This window comes from Sorex araneus, chromosome 1 (assembly GCF_027595985.1).
Source record: "Sorex araneus isolate mSorAra2 chromosome 1, mSorAra2.pri, whole genome shotgun sequence".
Classification (NCBI taxonomy): Eukaryota; Metazoa; Chordata; class Mammalia; order Eulipotyphla; family Soricidae; genus Sorex; species Sorex araneus.
Window position 1 is genome coordinate 149968706 of NC_073302.1, and position 12089 is coordinate 149980794.

General features: G+C 40.8%; 1 protein-coding gene across 1 annotated transcript in view; it reads right to left on the bottom strand.

Moving 5' to 3' along the window:
* The window catches only part of MRPS27 (mitochondrial ribosomal protein S27), an 89258-nt gene that overhangs the window by 74824 nt on the left and 2345 nt on the right, over positions 1–12089 (bottom strand). Inside the window, exon 2 of the mRNA XM_004608503.2 lies at positions 9742–9819. Within this exon, the coding sequence (XP_004608560.2) occupies positions 9742–9819 (78 nt within the window). The remainder of the gene's footprint in view (positions 1–9741; positions 9820–12089) is intronic.

Consider the following 12089-nt stretch of genomic DNA (forward strand, 5'->3'; position numbering starts at 1 on the left):
AGACTTCCCAAGTCAACCCTGATTTAAAAAAAAAAAGAAAAGAAAGAAAAGATTCTGCTCATCTTTTTTCTCAACCAGTGAATGGGGGGGGGAAGTCCAAAACATTTTCTCTGCCTGTGACTGTCTACACAAGCTAATATGTGTTTATTTCTTTGACTCTTCTACCAGAAGTAAAGCCCAGGAAGTTGAGGGCTGAAGGTACAGACAGACATTCTAGTTCTCAAGCAGTCCCATCAAAGGCATTTAATACCTATCTAAAATAAATACAGGAGGAAAAGCAAAGAAGTGTGACAGGGAAGGATGCCCAAGTTTCCTTATTCCCTGGTGAAAAAAAATCAGTGCCAAGGTAATCAGTATCAAGAAAAGACAGAGGCATTCAGTGCACAACTATCTGGTAAAGATGTAGTGCTATGCATTTAACCATTTCTCTCTCTCTCTTATCCTAAGGAACACAAAGATTCAAAAGCTATTGGGGGAGAGAAACTTTGCAAAACTGTTAAGACCTGACAGGGTATAAAAGAATGAAGCTTTTCTTGTGACTAACTTCAATGGACTGAGATGAGATGATTAAAGAATGTTAAAAAAAAAAAAAGAAAGTTATGCACACAGGTCTCTAAAACAGTCTCATATGATAATGCAAATTAATCTTGCTAAATCCATTGGATTACAGAATGACTGGACAGCATGACAAAGCTACGTAATCTTTATGATTACTTTATAATGCTATATCTATATCTGTGATGACAGGTAATATAAAGAATCACTTTCTGTTACTCAAAATTTAAACTTTTCTTTGAAAAAGGTAGAATCAGGCTTTACTGGCCCAAATCAAATGGCCCTCCAGACTCCATTCACTTGTGGAATTCACATTATGCACAGTATAGAACTAAGCCCTGGGTTGAACTGATTTTTCTGACCACCTCTGCAGCATGTCAACTCAAGATTCCATGTTAAGCCTTCACACCAAGATATCATCAGTCAAGTGAAACTGGTTGACTCACCCCACCACCACCAACCCTGCCGTCAAGCCCCCCCACCCAAAAGGCAACAGCGTGCAGATCCAGTGTTGGGCCCAGAGCATTTGCATACTGCAAGTCAAAGAAAGGGTGGCTGCTGAGTATGCTACGTGACCAAGCACCTCCCCTGGTATCCCTGGAGTGATGAATGAGGCAGAAAACAGCACAGGACAGGGACGGCCAGGCAAGCTGAGGCAGCTGCGGTCCACAGGGGGCTGCCACCACAGGCTTCTGGACCTGCGCTTTGCCAGTCAAAATCCAGTTGCATGGTTCAGCCAGGGGCCCAGCAGATGCCCAGGGTTTGTTCACAAGGGTGTGCCTCGGATTGCTGTTGCTAGGAGGATTAAACTGGAGGGTGCAGGTGAAGTTCGTAGCACCAGACCCCGGCACACTGCAGTGGAGGAAGACTGCTTTCTAACTTTCCTGTCAGAGGCTTGGCTTTCACATGTCCCTAGGCCCCTGAACTGCAGTGCAGGTACACTGTAATAAATAGCACTGCTGATGTTAACCAAGATTTCCATAGCAACAAATTGCCTTCATCCTGGAAGCTGGAGCCCCAGAGTCCTCCCCAAAGGCTTTAACGACAACAATAACACACATTAAACAGATTGCAGAGGCAGTGGGGCAGCGTTCCCTGGGCGTTTCTATCCTCTGCAGTATTGGCAGGGCTGAAATCACGAAAGCACAAGGCCGCCCCGCACCCACATCCACACCCAGGTGTCTTCCCCGCACCCCCCCCCCAACGCACTCCACTCCACGCCCTCCAATGGGGACGCTCCGAGTCAATGCCTCATATGGCCGCTCCTCCCTCCCCCAATCAGGGAGCCCGCACCAGCCCCAGCAGCCAATCACAGCGCTCCACATGCCAGACTGGGAAGGTGTCCAGACAACGCAGACCAAGGGCTTGACTAGCAGAGCAGCGACCTCTGCAAGGGCAGCACTGCCACCTACTGCCCAATCTGGGGGATGCAGCCAGACCACTTGCTCCAAGTATTAAGATATTTGTTATTAAATAAAATTTAGGAAAAATACGGTAGTACTGGTCCTAAGGGCTGAAGTCAGCTTAAATTACATTGTGCTACTCTGTGTGTGTGGCAGGGAGAGGGGGGGATTGGGGGGAGGGAAAAAAGCAAGTGGGGTAAGGGGAGAGGGAACCTTAGTTTATCCTTCCAAGCTGTTTGGGTTTCAAAACTTCTTGTCTTCCATTTGGGCAATATCAAGGGTTTGTTCAGCCCTCCTATTTCTGGAGTAACTATTCTGTTAGAATTTTGTGGATTAGGGATTATCACCCCTAATTTATAAATTTGGTTTGGGGTCACAGCCAGCAGTGCTCGGTGAATACTCCACTCCTGGGAGTATCCAGGGCTGAACAAGGTATCAAGTTTGGGTTGTCCACGTGCAAAGCCAACAAAGAATCTAAAATTTCTAAAGCATATTAGAAAAGTATTCCTGATGCTTGCCCAAGTGTACATAGAAAAGCTAGAGTTCAGTTTTGTTTTGTTTTGTTTTTTCATAGTTAAAAAGGGCTGAATCCCACGTCTGCCACGTGAAGACGCCAGATCAACTGCTATTCCACTTTGGTGGTCCAAGAGCCACAAACCCTCAAAACAATATTTTAAAAGGAGGCGGGGCTTGAGCCATAGTATAACAGGTAGGGCGTTTGCCTTGCCCACTGCCAACCTAGGCTTGATTCCCAGCATCACATATGGTCCCAATCACTGCAGGAGTAAGCCCTGAGCACTATCAGGCTGGCTAATAGATGACTCCTCATCTTTCATATCAGATCAAATATCACCTCATCTGAAAGATCTTCAACAACTCTCCCAGTTTTAAAAGCAATTCTGGTACTGGAGAAATAGTATAGTAGGTAAAGTGCCAACCCAAGCTCAATCCCCAGCACCACATATGGACCTCTGAGCATGACCAACGAGTGACCCCTGGGCAAAGCCAGGTATGGCTTAAAAACAAAAATAAAAGTCCCAGGGATGGGTCCCAGGAATATGGCTCAGTAGTAGAGCACTACCTTGTAGGCATACAGTCTCAAGTTCAATCTCAAGTACTACCCAATCTCACTGAGATTCCAGCTGCAGTGCCACTAAGATCCCCAACCTAACATGCCTGAACTGAAGCATGCAAACATACTGCGACCAAATATGCAACCTGTGGATATTGTAAAAGGAAGTGAGGGGGAAAGTATATATGTACATACAAACACACATATATAGACACATAAAAATGTATAGTCACTAGGGGCTGGAGCGATAGCACAGCGAGTAGGGCATTTGCCTTGCACGCGGCCGACCTGGGTTCGATTCCCAGCATCCCATATGGTCCCCTGAGCAACGCCAAGGGTAATTCCTGAATGCAGAGCCAGGAATAACCCCTGTGCATCGCCGGGTGTGACCCAAAAAGAAAAAAAAAATGTATAGTCACTAGTGTATCACTTCGTTTCTTTCTTAGTTTTTGGAAGGATATTTATTACTCAAGAAGTATTGTGTAAGGAGGGGCCAGAGAGAATAGCATAGTGGGTAGGGCCCTTTCCTTGCATGCAGCCAATCAAGTTCAATGCCCAACATCCAATACGATCCCTGAGTACCCAGGAGTGATACTGAGTGCAGAGACAGAAATAATCCCTGGGTATTCCAGGGTGTGGCCCCAAAACAAAACAAACAAAAAAGCCTTGTATGTTTTGTTTAAAGGAGTTAAAGAGCAGGTCTGACTTTAGGGGAGAGACTCTCCAAACAATAATAGTGAGTTTTGTTGAAATATTGTATGCAATCAAAGTGAAAGTAAAGTGAAATTTATTAGTTACACAGGCGGGGGGGGGGGGCTTAGGGTGGGGGGCCTAGGGGCGTGGGGGGGGTCTAGGGGCGTGGGGGGGGTTGGGGTGTGAGAGGGCAGGGTGGAGCTATACTGGGATTCTTGGTGGTGGAATATGAGCACTGGTGAAGGGATGGGTATTCGAGCATTGTATAACTGAGATTTAAACCTGAAAACTTTGTAACTTTGTAACTTTCCACAATAAAAAATTTAAAAAAAAAAAAAAAAAGGAGTTAAAGGGCTGAAATGCATGCTCTGCATGGAAAGGCCCAGGGTTTGATTTCCAAGCATGGCTGGATGGTTCCAGGGGGCTCCCTCAGCACCGTCAACCACACTGCTGATCCAAGCGTGTGCTAAAAAGCATCTTAGGGTGCTTAAAAAAAAAAAAAGCATCTTAGGGTGCTAAAAACAGATCCATTAGGTCAAAAAACATTTAGTGTTCTTCATTTATAATTGAGAACTAAGTATTGATAGGACTAACATACTGTTCATTATTTGCCAGATCGATGTAGTGGTGTTATCTGTATGTGTGTGCCTCCTATGTCATGTTAATCAGTATTTTGGCACCTTGGTAGGGTCTGTAGGACTCTGCACACACATCATCTTTCTATCTTTCTGCCGAGTGTCAGGCAAATTACTTTGAGAGGCACTTGAATATGATGCTTAAAGCATGCAGTTTGTGTTTTTAAAAACTCAGTCAGATGAGCTTTTCATTTAGTCATCAACATAACTCTGAGAGATGATAGTATTCCCATGTACAATGTTAAAAAGAAGACTCAGAGATTTTGTATTTTGCTTACACTCACCTGTCTTATAATGGCGTTTTGATTTGGACATATCCCTTGGCAGTTATTTAACATAGTCTAACCCTTTATCCATCATGCCAAGAATGAGTGATGCTCATGCTTCATTAAAGCTGACATAATCATAGTCAACTGTGTGGGGAAAATACCAAGACAGAATTCTGATTGGTAAAAGCGATGTGCATGATTACCTTACGTATTTCTTTGCTGCTGAAAGGTTAAAATTGTCTCAGATTTAGAATACTTGGGGCTTGGCAAGATGGTGTCGGAGCTAAGGCACTTGCCTTGCTTGCGGCTGATCTTGGATCTATCCTGGGCACTGGTTGGGTTGTTCCTCGAGCATCACTGGGAGTAGCCCCTGGGCACTGCAAGTTTGGTCCAACTTATTACCCCCAACTGATAAAATATTGGGGACTCCATGCCAGGCTGTTTTCACTCAGGGCCCCCAGACGGGTGCGGATGAGAACTCTCCCCACCCCAAGATATATACCTCTCGGAGAGCCTGGCAAGCTACCGAGAGTATCCTGCCTGCATGGGCAGAGCCTGGCAAGCTACCGAGAGTATCCTGCCTGCATGGGCAGAGCCTGGCAAGCTCCCCATGACGTATTCGATATGCCAAAAACAGTAACAATAAGTCTCATTCCCCTGACCCTGAAAGAGCCTCCGATCGTTGGGAAATTGAGTAAGGAGAGGCTGCTAAAATCTCAGGGCTGGGAGGAATAGAGACGTTACTGGTGCTTGCTCAGTAAATTGATGAACAACAAACAATGGGATGACAGTGATACAGTGATACAGTGATACAGTGAATTTATAAATACCAGGACTGAGGTTAAGGGACAAAGCTTCTGAAAGTGGGAGGGCTGGAGATATCAGCATCTCAAATACAGACATATCACCATACTGCATAAAGAGAGTACAAAGGAAATAGCAATTCTGACTGCATTGGAACGCAGGATGAATAGTGGGTGATAGAGGCAGGACTACAGTATTCAATAAATAGCAGTTAATACTGTTTTTTTTTCTCTATGACTTCTAATCTTACTAGAGATAAGGAAACAAATATCTGCAGGTAATAGTTATTCCTGCAGATTATATTTATGTGGTGAACAACTTCTGCTTATTCAGAAATCCATGACAATGTCACCTTATATTTTCTTCAGAACAACAGTTGCTTATATTATACCAAAGTTTCAAATAGAGGGGCCAATAGTATAGCCGGAAGGGCATTTGCCTTACACACTGCATCCCATATGATCCCTGGGGAACCACCAGGAGTAATTCCTGAGTGCTGAGTCGGGAGTAACACCTGAGCATTGCCAGGAGTGACCCAAAACACCAAAAAAAAATTTTTTTTAAGTTCCAAATAGACTGGTTTGCTCTCCTAATCTCCCCTTCATAGCTATGAAACTATTATCAAAAGCGTTCTCAAAACCCCATTTTATTTTTCGCTCTGTACTTTCAAAGCACTTTTCCTAAAATTCATACTTATATGTATTAAAATGAATTTTGCATTCTAAAGGATTTAATGTTGGCTTCTTCACTAGACCAAAAGGAGGCCCATTCAAGGTTTTTTGTTTGTTTGTTTTTGCTGTCACAGTGACTACAGGATGATGTTCTGGCAACAGGAAAATAGAAAGGGAAATTAGATAGATAACCTGTAACATAGAGATTGCCGACTACATCAAGACATTGTCTCTATTGGGAAGGAGTTCTTGGTTTGGAAGGGAGATACAAATAAGGAGAGCAGAAGTTACCAAGCTTATCTGACCTACTACCTCCTTTGAAGGAAAAAAGAAAACGAAAACAATAACAACAACAATTAACCTCTGAAGGGAACAGAGGGCCAGAGAGGTAGTACAGTGTGAGGTGGGGGTGGGGATGGGGGGAGGGCCTTATCTTGCACAAAGCAGACTTGGGTTCAATCTCCAGCACCACATAGGGTCACCTAAACACTGCCAGGTGAGGCAGGAAACAAACAAAAGAAAAAGAAAGCAACTACCTCCAGTTGTACCCAAGGCTACTACTGCCCTTCGGGATGTGTCCAGTCAACCTCAAGGGGAAGTATTGACCACTTGGAAAAACAGTGGCTTAGAGGACAGCAAAGAACCGTTGGAGATGAACTGGAATTAGGACTTTTCAATGTGAACTTATTCAGAAGTGTATTCAGAGTTTTCCCAACTGTCCACTGGAAGGGACGGGAAGAATAAACTCCACAGTGGTAAGAGGATTCCAAGAACACAGATCTTGGTTTCCAAGGCAGGAAAGGACTCCTTGGAGAAAGAATTGACCCGGGGACAAAAGCAGGAAAGATACACAATGACCCTGAAGGGTTGGGAGCTACCTTAAAAGGGTCATGAGAGGAATCTAAGATAATAGGAACATGAAAACAATTACGCATGGTAATGAGTGACTGAAAGGAAAAAGAGAGAAAGCCATAATAACATTGACAATAAGTAGAAATCAAAGATGAAACAGAACGATGGGAGAGCTCACGCTTACTGTTGAGTATTGAGAACTAGCTAGTAAACGCGAAGGTATTAATGGAGTAGGCAAATTCTATTTTGGTTTAAATGGCATTTAGAAATGATCATTTTGCATAATAAAGATCAGTGGCTACTACAACAAGGGAGAAAGAGATAAAAAAAATGGGAACATTCGTAAGGTCAGAGCCATAGCACAGTGGGAAGGACCTTTGCCTTGCATGTTGCGGACCAGTCCCCAGCATCCATTATGGTCCCCTGAGCATCGCCAGGAGTGATTCCTGTGGACGTTGGCAGTAAGCCCCGAGCACTACCAGGTGTGGCCCCCAGAGCCCCCTCCCACAAAAATTAACCATCAATGAGAGCATACAGACACGAAGTTATCTTCAGATATCCCGTGACAATATTCTACCAGAGTTCGATGCATTGAATCAAGTTATAAGAAAATACAAGAGAAAACCCCAAAGCAAATATTCTATTAAAAAATACAATACTTGGCTTAAAAGAAAATGTCAGTTATATACACTAAAGTGTTCAGGATAAAGAACTTTCATAAAAAGCAACAATCTCTCAAATGTTCATAAAACCTGTATGTGCATGCAGAGAATAAGAAGACAAAACCAAATGGTGCATGGCTAGAGAGGGTGCTCTATGGGCTGAGCTATGCTTTGCAAGCTGCAGGCCTGGACTGGCTCACAGGCACTTACTGGCCCCCTAAGCACCACTAGTAGTGAACCCTGAGCACAGAACCAGTAGTAGCCCCTTATCACTGCTGGGTGTGGCGCAAAAATAAACCCAAATAGTCCAAACAATGATAATAGGCAAATCTGGACAAAATGCTCTTCACATTACTCTTGACAATTTTTTTAAAATTATGAAATTTAAAAGTACTTCAAAAGTTAAAATTAAAATTTGCCACTGGCAAAGGCAACACAATCAAAAATAAAACAAATGGGACTACAACAAAATTAAAGAGTTTCTGTGTGGCAAAAGAAACACAAGCTAAAACTCAAAGACAGATAAATGAATGGGAGGAAGTCTTGGCAGTCAAAACATCCGATAAAAATTTATATTGAGGATATATAAAGTACTCACAATGATAAACAACAAGGAAATCCCAAAAAACCCACCAAGAAATGGGAAGAGGAAATGACACTTCCATGAAGAAGACCAATGGATGGTCAATAGACACATGAGGAAAGATCCTCATTATCACTTGTTATTAGGGAAATCCAAATCAAGTCAACAACAAGGCACTGGAATGTCTAAACCCCAATAACGAACATTATCCCTGTTCATTGTTTTGTGGTTGAAACTGCGAGCCTTGTGATAAAGCATTTGTCACTGTGCCACACTCACATGCACCTGCATTTCTATATGTTGTTCAAGTGACTGTACATTTTAGTATAATCGAGTAGTTACTTTTTTTTAGGTTTTACGCAGCAGCTTGGCTTTTGCTGACTCCTGCCCATACACCTGTTCCAGTACTCACAAAGGAACTATGGCCTCACAATCACATTATCAAGGGAGAAAATGATATCTTTTATTCCTCTTCCTACTCCAAAAGAATGTCCTCCCACCTAGCTATGAGAAGAATCTATAACACAGGGGGACTTATTCACTTAATGTAAGGCTGCAGAAATTACAAAAGCTTGCATCAGAATATTTAAATATTCATATTAACATAGAAGAAGTACAGAAAGAAGCCCAGGGGAAAATAATTAGATCAGAACTGGAATAAAGCCAAAGTTACATTGGTCCTATAAGACAATTACTAATTTTCTGACAAATCAGTATATCAGATATTATATACATTAAAATATATAATATGTATAGATGTAATATACACACAAACATTAAATTGTACACTTTTTTTACTAAAAAAAGTTATCTGTGTAATATGATACAAGGAACAGAAAAAAAAAAGTATAATTAGAAAGTTTCTGCCTGAGAAGATGTTAGCTAAATATCTTCCCTAAATGGCTTAAGTAAAATTATAATACTACTTTCCAATCTAGCACTTAATGAAAGAGAAAGAATCAAAAGGGGTTCTGAAGATAAAATAAATGATAATTAAAGTATTAAAACAATAATATCCCAATAAAACTTGTGGAAAGTAATAATAGGATGAAGATATACTTTACATACATTTGTATATCTGCACATACACATATATGCAGATAATGTAAAATAAAGACAGGCTATAGAACAATGAGCTGTATGATAAAAATGGTCAAAAAGCAAGGAAAGAATTACATAGCTTAGGGAGATTAATTAACAAGGCAGAAAAAGAAATTTGCAGGGTAGCAAAAAATGATTTTTCCATATTTTCCCACGGGTGAAAATTCCTCTGAAGATTTAAAATGTGGGCAGGTGATGGCTCCAAGGGCTGAGCACATGCAGGAGCCCCAGGTCAATCCCAGAACTGCACTGTCCGCAGTAGGACCATGAATGCCCACTTCATTACATGGCTGGGTGTGGTCCCCAAAGTGGGTAATCATAAAAACATTTCTCACACACACACACACACACACACACACACACACACACACACACACACACAGAGGATGAGAAACATAAAATAACTGAAAATGACACAGTGCTAGCCCAGTAGGTACCTACCAAGGTGACACACTTCTTTTTCTCTTGCCTCCCATCGTTGGCTGTCCACATATGCCGCGGAGAGTAGGCATCTTTTACCTGAGGAAAAAGACAATGATCTCAATAGGCCTGGCCTCATAACTGGTTCAGTTTTTATGTCTTTTGTAGTTAACTGATTTGTAATAGTTTCAGTTTAATGGAATACGAAATAAGCTAATAGGAGACAGTAACCAATACTGCATAAGTCATTCGTTTAAGAAGAAATGTATTCAACCTTTAACATGTACTAGATGCAGGAAACAAAACTTTTTACATTATAGTAAAATGCTGATAATCTCCTTCTTATAGGAGTTGTTTAAGTTATAGCCTTGGTGAGCTCCCAAATTCCTTCTTAGATCTTAAATTTTTGTGAACTATTGCACACTGAAGAACTAATGCTACGTAATCATGAGTTAGTTCTAAAAACTGTTTCCAAAGAACGAAAAATTTTTTAAAAATTAAAAAAAAAAAAAAGGAAGACAAACTGGCTCTGAGTATCACCTGGTGTGGCCCCAAAACAAAAAAAACAAACAAAAAAGCCAAACCTAAAACTGTTTCCATCTGAATTGGGTCATAGATTTATTTCTACGACACATAAAATGAAGAGTGATTGTTTTACCCAGTGGTGTAGCAAGTCTGCCATAGCATATCCAAAACTGATGTACCCTATAGGATGGCAAATTTGTTCTCCAAGTACCTGCCACAATGCCTAAACTATGGCAGAGCTTAAATAACATGAGCTCACAAGGAGTAAATTAAAAAGACTAAACAGCAACTAAACTAGGAATAAATAACCCTTACATCTCAAAAATTAAAAAAGATAGTCTAAGGGCTGGAGCGATAAGGGCATTTGCCTTGTACGCGGCCAACCTGGATTCAATTCCCAGCATCTCATATGGTCTCGCCAGGAGTAATTCCTGAGTGCAGAGCCAGAAGTAACCCCTGTGCATTGCTGGGTGTGACCCCAAAAGCAAAAAATAAAATAAAATAAAAAATTAAAAAGATAGTCTAAATGAAAAATGGGGAAAGGATTTGAACAGCCATATGCCAAGTGTATGTGGGTGTACACATACCCTCCAATGGCTGTCAAATACATGGAAAGATATTTCAAAAGAGCTTGCCATTAAGAAAATGCAAAATACATTGACATAACACTAGGCTAAATAGATAGTAACAGTTTTTGATAAGGAAGTAGAGAAACCAGAACCCTCACTATTGCAAGCGACAGTGTAAATAGCGTGGCCACGCTAGACGGTTGAGCAGGTCCTAAAAATATTAACATGGAGTTTCCTAAGTAGATGCCTACGAGAAGCGAAATCAGATCTTCATGTAGAAACTTGTATACAAATGTTTATAGCATTTCGGGTTCACAAATCCAGTGCAGAAACAATGCAAATATCTATTAAGTGGTGAATGGATAAACAAAATGTGAAACTTTCTTACAATCGAATGCAATTTTACTCAGCAATGAAATAAAATGAGTATTGATATGTTCTACAACATAAATCTGAAAAGACTGCATATTTATATAAAATGTCCACAATAGACAAATCTACAGAGAAAGAAAATAGATTAGAAGAGGCCTACATCTGGAGAATAGGATGCAAAAAAAAGCTTGGGAGTAAATGGGATGTAACTGATAATGATTCAGGGTTTCTTTTCAGGAGAGGAAAAAATTGGTTATGGTAATGGCAGCATAACCCTTTGAATATACCAAAAAAAACACAATGAACTGAATATTATAAATGAATGACTATATAGGTGAATTATATCTCAATAAAGTTATTGAGAGAAAAGGAATGACAGATAATTCCTAATGGCAGAACATAAATCAAATATAACTTGGAGGAATGGGGGCTGATTAAACACAATTTGTTACCATGCTTTTTCCATCTCCCACATAGGCAAATATAAACTTATAAACAAACAGATCTTTCCTTTACCTTATACACAATGAGACTTTACAACAATATTTCTGGATTTCAGATCTAAAGTTGAAGCAATGCTGAAAATATAAAAAAGGCTTCCACAGGTAGTCTCAAAACAGAAAAGAAGAATCCAAAAACACTAACTCTGAAAAAGTACCTACATTTTAAATGGATTACATACCACAAAGAGACATTATATTATTTTTGATACTATATTGTCAAAATAGATATTTGAAACTTAGAATACATTTATTCACAGAAATGTTATAAATTGTTGGTTACATTCCTAGATCTGACCTGAAGAATGAATAAAAAAGTCAGTGATACTGAGCTGGAGAGATAATATAGCAGGTAAGACCCTTGCCTTGCATATGGCTGACCCAAGTTCAATCCCTGGCACCA